The following is a 15,260-nucleotide window of genomic DNA, read 5'->3' on the forward strand; positions in this document are numbered from 1 at the left end:
GATGCAAGAAAAATTAAAAAGTTGCTTGCAGAACACACTGTTAGATATAAACTGTCTCCTGATCCTAAATTTGCCACATCTCCTATAAACATTAGGGATAAAGATTATGACTTTTCTCTTGATCTATCTCATATAGCTATTGTTGAGAAAACACCTTTTTGTGGTACTGAAAAAGAAAGTGCTGTTGAACACATGACTGAGTTATCTACTTTGAGTAGCTTGTTTTCTGATGATGTTAAGAAGCGTACTTACTTTGTTGCTAAAATATTTCCATTCTCATTAAAGGATGACGCTAAAACTTGGTATAATAATTTGCCACCTGGTTCTATTAAAAGTCCAAAAGAATTGCTTGCTGTTTTCTTTCGGAAATACTTTCCTGCTAGTGCTCAACATGCTGCTTTGCAAAGAGTTTATAGTTTTGATCAGGGAGATGAAGAGAAATTGCCAGAGGCTTGGGCAAGATTTTGCTCTCTTATTAGAGCTTTGCCTGACCATGATTTAGAAAAGCATGAATTACTTGATATATTTTATAGTGGACTAACCATTGATTCTAGGGCATACCTGGATAGTTGTGCTGGTTGTGTTTTCAGGAAAAGAACTCCAGACAATTTGAAGAATTATTGGCTAAAATAGGCCGGAATTATGATGATTGGAATACGCCTGAACCAACTCCAACGCCAATAGTGAAGAAGAGGGGTTTAATTAAATTGAATGATGAAGATATGAGGGAAGCCAAGAAGTCTCTCAAGGAGAAAGGTATTAAATCTGAAGATGTGAAGAATCTACCTCCAATAGAAGATATATGTGAGATAATTCCCCCTTCATCCATGATTGAGGTAAACTCGCTTCAACGCTTTACTAGGGAAGATATTCCATATTCGAAACCTCCTGCGCAATGCTTAGATGAGTTTGATAATTATATTGTTAAGCAAGAAAATTTTAATATGAGAGTAGAGAATCATCTAATGGAAAATTCCCAAGCTATTAGTCAATTGCATGATATTATGGAGAGAACCTCCAATGATGTTAAGATGCTTGTTAAACATTTTCAAATGATTCAAACTCAAATTGATCAACTCACTAAAGTGCAAAATGACTTGTTAGGGAATAATTCTAAAGAAAAACATGCTTATGAAGTAACAACTAGAGGTGGTGTCTCTACCCAGGATCCTCTATATCCTGAAGGGCATCCTAAAAGAATTGAACAAGATTCTCAACGCATTGAACCTAGAGCTCATTCTAAGAAGAAAAAGAAGAAGAAACATAAAAATGTTGTAGAATCCTCTGAACCTGTTAATGATCCTAATAGTATTTCTATTTCTGATGCTGAAACTGAAAGTGGTAATGAACATGATAATGATAAAGATAATGATAAGATTGATACTCCTGATAAAGAAGAGGTTGAAGAAGAACACGAAAAGCATGCTAAAAATAAAAAGTATACTAAAGAAGATTTTATTGCTGAGAAACATGGTAATGAAAGAGAACCTTGGGTGCAAAAGCAAATGCCTTTTCCTGCTAAGAAACTAAAATCAAAGGAAGAAGAACATTATAATAAATTCTGTGATTGGATGAAACCTTTATTCTTGCAAATCCCTTTAACTGATGCTATTAAATTGCCTCCTTATTCAAAGTATATGAAAGATATTGTTACTAACAAAAGGAAAATCCCCAATGAGGAAATTTCCACTATGCTTGCTAATTACTCTTTCAATGGTAAAATTCCAAAGAAGTTGGGCGACCCAGGTATACCTACTATTCCTTGTTCTATCAAGAATAATTATGTTAAAACTGCTCTATGTGACTTGGGAGCCGGTGTTAGTGTTATGCCTTTTTCTCTTTATAAGAGGCTTTACTTAGATAAGTTGATACCTACTGATATATCTTTGCAAATGGCTGATAAATCTACTGCTATTCCTGTTGGTATATGTGAGAATGTTCCTGTTCAAGTTACTACTAATTGCTTGATATTAAGCGATTTTGTTGTGTTGGAAATGCCTGAAGATGATAATATGTCTATTATTCTTGGGAGACCTTTTCTTAACACCGCAGGGGCTGTTATTGATTGCAACAAAGGAAAGGTTACTTTCAATGTTGATGATAGGGAACACACCGTTTATTTCCCCAAGAGGATTGAAAAAGCGTGCGGAGTTAATACTATCTCTCATGTGAGAACTATCAAAGTGGGAACCATCGATTGTCCTATATATGAGCCTAAAGAAGAATATCAAACTCTTGTGATTGGATCCATATCAATACAATTCAAGGTAACATGATTGATTTGAGGTTTATTTCTTCATATGCTATGTAAAATTTATTTGGTGGCAAGACTTGATCAACCTTGTTAACAAATACCTTTTATATGCATAGAGGAGGTAAACAACATCTCTTTCTTTCTCCACTTGCTTTAGTTGCTGTAGCACTTTTTACTTTGCAAAGTTTCTTGATTGATTTGAGATTTCTAAAATTTTCCTGGCCAGTAATAATAAACTTAATACCCAGAAAATGTGCATTTTTCAAAGTTTTCAAAAATCATGAAAATTATACCGTTGGTCCTATTTTTCGACGAGGCACTGGGAGCACCAGGGGATGACTGTGGGGCACCGAGAGGCGCCAAACCACGAGCCGGCGCGGCTGCAAGGTGGCCGCGCCACCATGTGGTGTGGGCTCCCTACGCCCCACTTCGTCATCTCTTTCGCCCGAACACTCTCTCTCCCGAAAAAACTCGTACCAAGTTCATCTCTCTCGCGTTTTTGCTCCGAGCTCAGATTTCTCGATCTCTTTGCTCAGCCAGATTTCTGCGAAATTTGGCACATGTGCTCTTCGGTATGTGACTCCTCCACCCATCCAAGTAGAATTTCATTTGGTTGAATATATCTTGAATATTTTGCTGCTGTAGGTAACATGTTTAGTGAGCTTGCATGCTTGTTCTAATTGGTAGAAATTAGTTTTGATGCATGATTAGTACTCTAGCAAGTTCCTATGGTAGTTTCCCCCAATTATATGTCACCAAATCAAGTTTTATATTGTTTGTTGAAAATTTCAGAAAATGAAGAAGTTCAAATTTGGAGAGTTGTTCAAGAAGGGGACAACCAGCACCGGAGGCCTTCTAGGGCCGCCACCCGGATTAGGCAATCATACAATGAAGACATCCTCGCGCCTAGCTTCGCGCCCGAAGAGGACAACGGTCCTCCTAATGCTTCTACTTTTCCATGCTATGATTTTCTCAGGAATGCGGGGATCGGAGGATTTCTTGACCCTTGTCAACAGGGCAGGGTTAACTACCTATATGGGAGATGAAAGGGAGCAGTATTATATGCTCACAAAAATTTTCGTCGAAAGTTTCCATTTTGACAACAAACAATATGAGCCAACGGTTGCATTCAGAATCTATGGTAAGACTGTGACTATGCCATTGAAGGATTTTTGTTGTGCCTTGGACATTGGCCCTGTAGGTACAGCAAGTAGGATTGATGACAACCCCCGGGACTTGCTGGAACTCTACCGAGGGATCACCGATGACGACTGTCGCACCATTCAGCGGGGCAAGATAAGGAACATCCAACTTCCCGCCATTAAGTATTTTGCATACTACATTGCTACTAGCATTCTTGGTAGGGAAAACACTAGTAATATTTCTAGCTACCATCTTGCTTTCTTGAACATTGCACTTCTTTGGACAAACATCCTATCACCTTGGTGCTCTTATTGCTCGCCGCCTGTCTACCAGGGGGCCTATTTTTGGAGGAACTATCGCATTGCGTGTTTTAACATTTCTTAATCTTCCTATTGATCCTAATGATGTGCCATTGGCCCCTAGGAGACTCGATATTACTGCTATGAAGAGTCATCATTTTGTTACAACTGACTCTACTTTAGATAATATGGTATATAGAATGTTGTTTTCTGACGGGGAGGAGAAGGAAATCCCTCTTCCCCAACCTGGTTTGTTAAGTATTGACAGGCAATCATGGTCGTGCACTAAGGAGGAGGTGGATGAGCATATGAAGATACAAGAGTTCCACCAGCAACATGACTCCGAGGACGTCGGGACCTCCTACGACCACACCGTCACATATCCGGGTGCTTCTTCTAGCACATACCCGGAATACGACCCATCTTCATATTACGGAGATACTACTTCATGGGATCGATGGGATTGAACTCCACTTGGGCCAAAAGCCTAAGCTTGGGGGGAGGTATACCGGCATCACTCATTCTTTGCATATTATGGTTGCTGGATACTTGTACATACTTGCTTTGTTCGTTTGAGTGGTTTTCTAATAAGAGGAAGATGATATTTGGGGAAGTGCTGCCTGAAAACAGATTCTGGGCTGTTACCGTAAAAATTCGTGTGCCCAGCCAGAACAGTATTTTGAATTGAAAATTTTTGTGCATGTTCCCCAGGTTGTTATCTAACTTTCATTAGTTGAACACTTTTTGAACTGAGCAACGTAAGATTTTTGTAAAAATCGATTTCTGTACTGCTGTCAGGATTTGGCAGATTTCTGCCATCTCGTTTTTCTGTGTTTCTTTTAGTTTGTTATTTCTTGTTTTCACTTTGTTTCTTTCCCAAAACACAAAAAGACCAAAAATATTTCTGTTGTTTCTCTTCATCATTTGCTTATCTTGGTTTTTGCATTTGTTTCGCTTTATTTGCTATTGCTAGTTTGCTATAAGAAAACCCAAAAAGATTTTGCTTTGTTTGCTTGTCTCCTTTTGTTCTTGTTCTCAAATTCGAAAACACCAAAAATATTTGCTGTTCTTCTTTGGTTTGTAAAGTTCATCTTGAGTTCAATGGTCTTCGGTGGCTGGAGCGTGGTTTTCATTTCATATTATCCAAGCTACACAAGTGAGAAGGCAATAATGACGATCTACGACAATCTGATTGTGGTGAGAGGCTGGTATGAACTCTATTTGTTTTCGTTTTTGTACATATACTCATCCATGTGAGCATGCTTAGTTGGTTCATGTGAGGTATATGTTATTTGAGAAAGTCTAGTAGTTCATGATCTCTCATGTTTAGCTCCAATCTATTAATATGAGTAGCATGTCATGGATGTTTGCTTGCATTGTTTTATTCATAAGTAAGTATGGCATTGTGGTATCCTCCTCTGAATAATTCATTTATATCGACTTGGCACATGCTCACGCATGCATATGACTGAACAAAAAGTCAATTAAGCCTCGATGATCTATATTGCTTGAGTTCTTGTATCACTTTTATGCCTCTGTTAATTTATTTTGCCGCAAGCATGATTATGACGATTCTTGCTCTCTTGATTTGTCGCTCCTAGTCTTTTTGCTAGCCTTCACTTGTACTGAAAGGGAACGCTGCTCGTGCCTCCAAACACATGAAAACCAAGTCATTCCAGAGTGTCCACCATAAATACCTATGCATGGCATTTCAAACCATTCCAAGTAAATTCTCATGCGCTACCTTTAAAACCTTCAAAATGCATCTTAATTTGTGTTAATGTTTCATAGCTCATGAGGAAGTATGTGGTGTTTAGCTTTCAACCTTGTCATTTACTTTTGACGGACTCTCATATGGAATAGTGGCACATCCGCTTATCCAATAATTTTGCAAAAAGAGCTGGCAATGGGATTCCCAGTCCAATTAATTAAACTTAAATAGACACTCCTCCATGGTTTGTGATTGTTGGACGGCACCCGAAGGATTCGGTTAGCCATGGCTTGTGTAAGCAAAGGTTGGGGGGAGTGACATCATCATAATAAAACTAAAATAAAAAGGCACTCCTTCATGGTATGAGATTGTTGGCAGGCACCCGAGGATTCGGTTAGCCATGGTTTGTGCAAGAAAGGTTGGAAGGAGTGCCACATAAATATGCAATAATTCATGGGAGCCGCTCTTGAAAGTCCGGTTGGCGAGGTAGTTAGTGTACCCATTACCATTCGTTGACAACAACAAACACCTCTCAAAATAATTTTACTTCTGATTTATAAAAATGAAAAGCTCTAGCGCATGTTAATCCCTGCTTCCCTCTGCGAAGGGTCAATCTTTTACTTTTATGTTGTGTCTCCATTATTTCTTTGAGTACTATCTTGAGAGCACAACTTGTCATTCTTAGTATAATATGCTTGTCTCAAAATATGATTGATTGTGGTATAACTTTGATGCTTTTATCTTTGACGATCACTACTTCTAGTCTTTCTATGAACTTTAAAGGTGCCCGGGCATTTATGTTTTGCCAATCAAATACAGGCAAGCGAGATACCACTTTATCATGCTCTCTTATGAACATTGCAATCCTGCTTATATACATGATTCATGATGCTTATTATTAATTGTTGGTACCTCTCCATGATTGACATAGCTGTTAGATGATCTTATTTGCATGTGTCTCATCATGAACTGCTTAAGTATTAGCCATAGCATGAGAATATATACATCATATGAGCAAATGTGTTCGTGAAAGTTCTTTTATCGCTCAGTTGTTAACTGAATTGCTTGAGGACAAGCAATAAGCTAAGCTTGGGGGGAGTTGATACGTCCAAAACGTATCTACTTTCCCGAACACTTTTGCTATTGTTTGGCCTCTAATTTGTGTATTTTGGATGCAACTAACACGGACTAACGCTGTTTTCAGCAGAACTGCTCTGGTGTCTCGTTTTTGTGCAGAAATCCAACTTTCGGGAAAAACCTCGGAATTTATGCGAAGGCCCTATTTTCCCAGGAAACTAACGGAGCCGAAGGGCAATTGAAGTGGAGGCCCGAGGGCCCCACACCACTGTGCGGCGCGGCCCGGGGGCCCGCGCGGCCGGGTGGTGTGGCCCCTCGGCCGGCCTCCGACGCCCCTCCTTCGGACTACTTATTCGCCTCGACCTAAAAACGCACGGAGAGAAGTCGAAGTCGCCGGGAAACCCTCCGAACGCCGCCACATCGCGAAACTCCGTCGCGGGAGCCAGAAGTCTCCGTTCTGGCACTCCGCCGGGACGGGGAATTGGAGGAGATCATCACCGCCATCACCGCCAACGCCTCTCCATCAACCAGCAATGTTTCCCCCATCCATGTGTGAGTAATTCCCCCGCTGTAGGTGAAGGGGATGGTAGGGATTGGATGAGATTGGTCATGTAATAGCATAAGATTGTTAGGGCATAGTGCCTAGTGTCCGTAGATGGTACTTTTATGATATTGTTGCAACTTGTTATGCTTAATGCTTGTCACTAGGGCCCGAGTGCCATGATCTCAGATCTGAACATGTTATTGTTTCATCATGATATTCATTGTTTATGGTCTTACCTATAAGTTGTATACACATGTCATTGTCCAGGAACCAATGGCCCCGAAGTGACAGAAATCGGGACAACCGGAGGGGATGGTAGTGATGTGAGGATCACATGTGTTCACGGAGTGTTAATGCTTTGCTCCGGTACTCTATTAAAAGGAGTACCTTAATATCCAGTAGTTTCCCTTGAGGCCCGGCTGCCACCGGCTGGTAGGACAGAAGATGTTGTGCAAGTTTCTCATTGCGAGCACGTACGACTATAATTGGAACACATGCCTATTGATTGATTAGTACTTGGACACCGTTTTATTATTATCTGCAAATGCCCTGCTATGATTGTTACATGAGTTTCTCTCATCCATGCAACGCCCGTCATCCGTCCCCGTGCCTACAGTATTTTAATCCTGCTGTTTACTAAAATCACTACTGCTGTCTTTGTTACTCTGCTGCTGTTATTTCACTGCTACTCTTGCTATAAAGCTGACCTCTTGATAAACTCTTGCGAGCAAGTCTGTTTCCAGGTGCAACTGAATTGACAACTCCGTTGTTAAGGCTTCCAAGTATTCTTTGTCTCCCCTTGTGTCGAATCAATAAATTGGGTAATACTTCCCTCGAAGACTGTTGCGATCCCCTATACTTGTGGGTCATCAGCATGCATCAAACATAGAAACACAAAACATCCATATAAAGTAAAAGGTTTTTATCGAACTATTATTTCCATACCACAAGGGATTGGTATGGTCAAACAACTAAGCGAAGATAAAACGGTAAGATAGATAATGGTGGTCAACTATTTAGCTTCCTCGTCTACGTCTACTTCCTCTTCCACTATCTCAAATGTAAGTCCCGCCTCTAAGAATCCTGCCTTGTACTCCTTGAGCTCCTTAGCCAACTCTTCATTCTTCTCCTGCAAGTCCCTCTTCTCAGCACGCAACTTCTCAATCAAATTGTGATCGGCCTCGAACTCTACTTCGTTACTATCAATCTCTTGCTTTTGTTTTCTAAGCATCTCATTCTTCTTTTGGACTCTCTTCTCTTGGTTCTGGAACTTCTTGTCCTGCGCTTGGAATTCCTCTTCTTGGGCCTTGATCACCTCTTCTAGCTCTTGTATCTTCTTGTCTTTCTCCTTGAGTTGACCGCATAGTTCATCATTCCTTAGTAGCTCAAAACAACTTTCCTCCTCGAGAGTATTGATGTGATTCTCTAAGTCCTGGAAATGAAGTCGTTGACGCTTGACAACCTTTCTACCCGCTTCGCTTAACTCGATGGGAACGCCTTTCTCGTCGCGCCTTCCAAAGGTAAAGGAGTAGTGGCCCTTCAGTTCCGTCGAATGACGTCCGCATAAGCGCCCTATAAGTTCCTGCATGACAATGCTAAGGCCCTTCTCCATGGAGTCGCTAACGAGGTTGATCTCAATGTCATCGGTCTTCGGCTCAGTGTCACGTCCATGTTGAACCGCCTTGACTCCCCAACAACCTTCCTTGTTGAATCTCTTCAAAAGACTTCCCTTGATCAAAGGTACAGGTAGCTTCAGCTCTTCAACGATGTCAAGAAGGCAAGCTCCAAAGCGAATATCCTTGAAGTCCTCAGCGGTGGTGTAGTTGAAGCTCGTCATCTTCAAGTTGGAGAGTAGAGATTAGAGGCATAAAACAAAATAAGAAAGGAAAGAATTACTAGGCATTAAGTGCATGAATAACTTAACAAAATAGAAAGTCCTATTTCTATGAAGTGTCTTTATCCAATCCTAGGGTCACGTCCTACAGTCAACATGTGCTCTGATACCATCTGTAATGACCTTGGATCGGGTAGGATCCTAAGTCCCTGTGATTAACATGCTAGTCCCTGGATCATAAGCTAGCACTCACAGCCGATGAAATACCATGTAAAACACAATGTCATTATTACACGAATCGAATAAATCCAGAGTTTAATTTATTACAACTTTGCATAGCTCAAGGCTAGCTCAAATAAAAGCAACGGAAAACTTAAGATAAATTGAGTCCATCAACGCCACAGGCTCATTGAGTGTAGACCCGCGATCCTAGCGCACCTTTCTTCAACCTTCGTATTCTGCACATGAGTGCAGCCAAAAACATTTGGTCAATACTTTGAATGTATGGCAAATTACACCAAGAAGGAGAAAATTGGCTAAATCTACATGTAGGCAGACAAGAGGAGGCTTGAGGTTTATTTGCGTAAAGCCAATTTTTACTTAGTAAAGAGAGAAAATCTTTTACCCTACTTTGCAAAATTTTGATAAATAAAATTGGCCGAGTGGAGCACATGGATATTACACACCAAGTGTCCAAATCAACCTAACACTTGGATATGACACACCAAGTCCCGAGCACTTGGATATTACACACCAAGGCCCCAAAACCCACCTATGAACGATATTACACACGCCATAGGGTTTTGAAAATTCCTTTGAAAAAGAGAGAGGAAATCCTTCAGAGGCTCCATCCTTCGGATGCTCACAATTGTCCCGTTCACAGTGGACACGGTGATCGATCAGATTAACACTCTCGAGAGGTTGCGCTCTTTACCCACAATTCACAACCAAGCCCTTTTGCCAAAATTCTTCATCTTCATTAAGGCCGGACGAGGTCACGACGAAGCTTTTCCTTAGTAGCCCCTCCACCTTAGGATCCGCCCGTGCCCAAAATACCTCCCAATGGCGGTACCCAGGTGAGGTTTCCCACTAAGTACTTAGCCAAGGCAGAGCCCATATTGTATTGTGGTTGCCTTTGGAAGCTTCGACATACGGAACGTGGCGGACTTCTTTGATCTGGGCGGCAGTCCTCCACCAATCTCCACACTCGTTGTCCCGCCAAAACCATTCCGCCCAGAAGAAAACTTAGTTTTATTTTGAAGGAGGATTTTGGGAGAAAAGTTGCGCTCATAAACAGAGCTCAAGTACTTAGAAAAATTTCTTGTTTCAAACCCCTTTCGATATTTACGTAGCATAAGCATAGCACTTAGAAAAATTTAGGCATTCCTATGGGCGGGATATCAAGTGGAATTATTTCTAAGTATAACTCTACTCATGGTAATCTACAAAAATCACGTGACTTGCAAAATTTTCACCAAGTAAAATCTACCAAAACATCCTACACATGCATACTAATCATTTGAAGGAAAAAGACATGCATAGTAGAAAACTTGGGACAACATGAACAAAGGTGTAACTTGCCTTGATCCGAACAGCACTCTAAGCAATATTCCTCCTCAGCAGCACTCGCACTCCGCACAATCTATCGCAAAGGTAAAAAAAATAGCTTCAATGAATAACGAATGCAACAATAATGTTTCACACTATATGCATGCATGCAATTATGATATAATGATAAAATACTTCAAATTCGACCAAAATATAATGCATCAAGTCTAACATGCAGGGGACATCCCAACATTGATTTTCAACATGTATTAATTAAATAAGATTTATATTATATGTTCAAATTGAGGTTTAAGATTCAATATTACAAACGTGATAATTAGTTGCTTATAATTCGAAAATTCCAACTTCAAGGTGTAGATAATAAAATTCTGAAACTAACGCAAAAAGAATTGATCAAAACGGAGTTACGGTTATTTAATTATGATTTTCGAAAGTATTCAGATTTTGTTGTTTTTACGTAGGGACGTGGCGCGTCTCGGAACATCCGATCTTGATCTGATGGTTGTGGCGCTCCTCGGCTTCAGCTTCGGCTGGACTTCAGCTGGCGGCTTGGCTCGGCTTCAGCTTGGCTTTGGCGACGACGGAAAGTAACATGCTAATATACTAAGTTCAATTTTTAACTGATAAAACCAAATATTCTATAATTTGCAAAATTAATATCAGTGGATAGAGGATTTGATTTCGAATTCAACGCAGAAAACAAAATCTAAAACGAAGCTCTAGATTTGAAGATATAAAATTCTAAAGTTTTGGCTGGAGTAGGAGCTAGCTCATGTGACGAATCTGATCGATTGGATCGATCGTACCATACGTGAGAAATAAGAAAAAGAACAACGTTGCAGAACGTACTGCTACTGGTTCTACGTACAAATACAGCTATGCTACTGTCCTCGGAGCGTTACCAGATGGACGAAGACGGAGATGAACGTGGTGGTCGGGTGTGGAAGGCGACGGTGTACTGGTGCTTTCCGGCTTGGCGAAGACCTTGACGGGGTTCTCCTCTCCTTGGTGGTGCCGCGTGCATCGATGGAATCTATCGTAGTCGTCCTGAGCAGCTTCTATTCCCGGCTGGAGTCAGCGAAGTCCGGCGAAACTCCGGTGGCTTCGCCTGCGTGTTCTTGTGGTTCTGCGGAAGGGGAAAAAGATTAGGAGGATGAGGTTGAGCAATTTGTGAAGCTTAGACAGAGAAGGGCGGAGCGGGGAGTCCTGGAACCTCGTCTTCAAGCTCGCGACGGCGGAACTCCGGCGAGATCGGAACGGGCTCTCTGGTGGTCTAGGGTTTGTGATTTTTAGAAAAACGGAGAGGGGCCGATGCGGGAGTATATATGGAGGAGTTTTCGTGGAGTAGGGTGCACGGATTCGAACGGAATCGGGCCGATTTTTCTGGGATTTTCGAGTCGGTTTGAGTCTCGTATTGATGTTGAACTCGTGCAGGAGGTTGAAGATGATACGTGGGCCCAGCTGTCAGCGTTGGAGGAAAAAAAAGAAAAATAAAAGAAGAGATAGGGAGCTGGTCTCCGCTGCCTAGCTGGCCGGCCTGGCCGATCGGTCGCGCGCGTGCGCGTACGCGGAGGACGGTGGCTCTGTTTGGTAAGTGTGATTCAATCGTTCCTTTTCTTTTGTCTTTTCTTTTATTTGTTTCTTATCTCCTATGAGCTTTATAAATTTGAAAAGAGTAAACAAAAATCAGATAAAAGTCTGCGAAAATAAATCATTTATTTAGATTTCAGCCCTAAGCATCATTATGGAGTAATTTGGAAATTAAATATGCAAATTTTAAAATAGTATGCCATGATGATATGATGCAACTATTAACATCCTTAATTGTAAAATTTGGGATGTTACATAAAGAGATATAAATAAGCACTTCACTATGCCATTCATAACAGTGAGTAAGTATTCTGTGAAATATAGCCTGAGAGACCCACACGGTGCACACCTTTGTCACCTTTACACACGTGGGACAAGGAGTCTCCGGAGATCACATAAGTAAAACTCACTTGACTAGCACAATGACATCTAGATTACAAGCATCATCATATGAATCTCAATCATGTAAGGCAGCTCATGAGATTATTGTATTGAAGTACATAGGAGAGAGATGAACCACATAGCTACAGTGCTGACCCAGCCTCGATGGAGAACTACTCCCTCCTCATGGGAGCGGCGGTGATGAAGATGGTGGTGGAGATGGCAGCGGTGTCGATGGAGAAGCCTTCCGGGGGCACTTCCCCGCTCCGGCAGGGTGCCGGAACAGAGACTCCTGTCCCCCAGATCTTGGCTTCGCGATGGCGGCTCTGGAAGGTTTTCCGTATCGTGGTTCTTCCCAATAGGGTTTTCGCGACGGAGGCTTTAAATAGGCGAAGAGGCGGAGTCGGAGGGGCGACGAGGCGGTGGCACCAGAGGCTGGCGCGGCCAGGGCCCAGGCCGCGCCGCCTATCATCCAGGGCCCACAGGGCCCCCTCCGGCGACTCTCGGGTGTTACGGATGCTTGAGAAAAATAGGAACACAGGTCTTGATTTCGTCCGATTCGAGAATATTTCGTTACTAGGATTTACGAAACCAAAAGCAATGAAAACAGGAACTGGTACTTCGGCATCTTGTTAACAGGTTAGTTCCAGAAAATGCACGAATATGACATAAAGTGTTCATATAACATGTAGAAATCATCAATAATGTGGCATGGAACACAAGAAATTATCGATACGTCGGAGACGTATCAGCATCCCCAAGCTTAGTTCTGCTCGTCCCGAGCAGGTAAAACGATAACAAAGATAATTTACGGAGTGACATGCCATCATAAACTTGATCATATTGTAAACATATGTAATGAATGTAGCGATCAAAACAATGGTAATGACATGAGTAAACAACTGAATCATAAAGCAAAGACTTTTCATGAATAGTACTTAAAGACAAGCATCAATAAGTCTTGCATAAGAGTTAACTCATAAAGCAATAAATCAAAGTAAGGGTATTGAAGCAACACAAAGGAAGATTAAGTTTCAGCGGTTGCTTTCAACTTATAACATGTATATCTCATGGATAATTGTCAACATAGAGTAATATAACAAGTGCAATATGCAAGTATGTAGGAATCAATGCACGATTCACACAAGTGTTTGCTTCTTGAGGTGGAGAGAGATAGGTGAACTGACTCAACATAAAAGTAAAAAGAATGGTCCTTCAAAGAGGAAAGCATCGATTGCTATATTTGTGCTAGAGCTTTTATTTTGAAAACATGAAACAATTTTGTCAACGGTAGTAATAAAGCATATGAGTTATGAAAGTTATATCTTACAAGTTGCAAGCCTCATGCATAGTATACTAATAGTGCCCGCACCTTGTCCTAATTAGCTTGGACTACCGGATCTTTGCAATGCACATGTTTTAACCAAGTGTCACAATGGGGTACCTCCATGCCGCCTGTACAAAGGTCTAAGGAGAAAGCTCGCATTTTGGATTTCTCGCTTTTGATTATTCTCAACTTAGACATCCATACCGGGACAACATGGACAACAGATAATGGACTCCTCTTTAATGCATAAGCATGTGGCAACAATTATTATTCTCATATGAGAATGAGGATATATGTCCAAAACTGAAACTTCCACCATGAATCATGGCTTTAGTTAGCGGCCCAATGTTCTTCTCTAACAATATGCATGCTCCAACCATTAAGGTGGTAGATCTCTCTTACTTCAGACAAGACGGACATGCATAGCAACTCACATGATATTCAACAAAGAATAGTTGATGGCGTCCCCAGAAACATGGTTATCGCACAACAAGCAACTTAATAAGAGATAAAGTGCATAAGTACATATTCAATACCACAATAGTTTTTAAGCTATTTGTCCCATGAGCTATATATTGCAAAGGTGAATGATGGAATTTTAAAGGTAGCACTCAAGCAATTTACTTTGGAATGGCGGAGAAATACCATGTAGTAGGTAGGTATGGTGGACACAAATGGCATAGTGGTTGGCTAAAGGATTTTGGATGCATGAGAAGTATCCCCTCTCGATACAAGGCCTAGGCTAGCAAGGCTATTTGAAACAAACACAAGGATGAACCGGTGCAGCAAAACTCACATAAAAGACATATTGTAAACATTATAAGACTCTACACCGTCTTCCTTGTTGTTCAAACTCAATACTAGAAATTATCTAGACCTTAGAGAGACCAAATATGCAAACCAAATTTTAGCAAGCTCTATGTATTTGTTCATTAATAGGTGCAAAGTATATGATGCAAGAGCTTAAACATGAGAACAACAATTGCCAAGTATCGAATTATCCAAGACATTTTATCAATTACTACATGTAGCATTTTCCGTTTCCAACCATATAAAAATGAACGAAGCAGTTTTAACCTTCGCCATGAACACTAAAAGATAAAGCGAAGAACACATGTGTTCATATGAACCAGCGGAGCGTGTCTCTCTCCCACACAAGCATTTATTCAAACAAAAACAAAAATAAAAGCACACAGACGCTCCAAGTAAAGTACATAAGATGTGACCGAATAAAAATATAGTTTCAAGAGAAGGAACCTGATAATTTGTCGATGAAGAAGGGGATGCCTTAGGCATCCCCAAGCTTAGATGCTTGAGTCTTCTTGAAATATGCAGGGATGAACCATGGGGGCATCCCCAAGCTTAGACTCTTCACTCTTCTTGATCATAGTATATCATCCTCCTCTCTTGACCCTTGAAAACTTCCTCCACACCAAACTCGAAACAAACTCATTAGAGGTTTAGTGCACAATAAAAATTAACATGTTCAGAGGTGACACAATCATTCTTAACACTTCTGGACATTGCATAA

The 15,260-nt window shown here is 41.0% G+C and overlaps 1 protein-coding gene across 2 annotated transcripts; it reads right to left on the reverse strand.

The window, feature by feature from the left end:
- Positions 1–7,947: 7,947 nt before the first annotated feature.
- Positions 7,948–11,570, reverse strand: LOC127293686 (uncharacterized). Of its 2 annotated transcripts, none has more exons than XM_051323325.2 (2): positions 11,334–11,570; positions 7,948–9,320 (listed from the first exon to the last, which is right to left on the reverse strand). In XM_051323325.2, exon 2 carries the CDS (start codon positions 8,863–8,865, stop codon positions 8,041–8,043), a length of 825 nt encoding a protein of 274 aa, XP_051179285.1. In that variant the 5' UTR covers positions 8,866–9,320; positions 11,334–11,570; the 3' UTR covers positions 7,948–8,040. The 2 variants fall into 2 exon arrangements, with proteins under 2 accessions (XP_051179285.1, XP_071674850.1); XM_071818749.1 differs by lacking the exon at positions 11,334–11,570 and adding an exon at positions 10,444–10,492.
- Between the last annotated feature and the right edge of the window lie 3,690 nt (positions 11,571–15,260).

This window comes from Lolium perenne, chromosome 4, assembly GCF_019359855.2.
Source record: "Lolium perenne isolate Kyuss_39 chromosome 4, Kyuss_2.0, whole genome shotgun sequence".
NCBI lineage: Eukaryota > Viridiplantae > Streptophyta > Magnoliopsida > Poales > Poaceae > Lolium > Lolium perenne.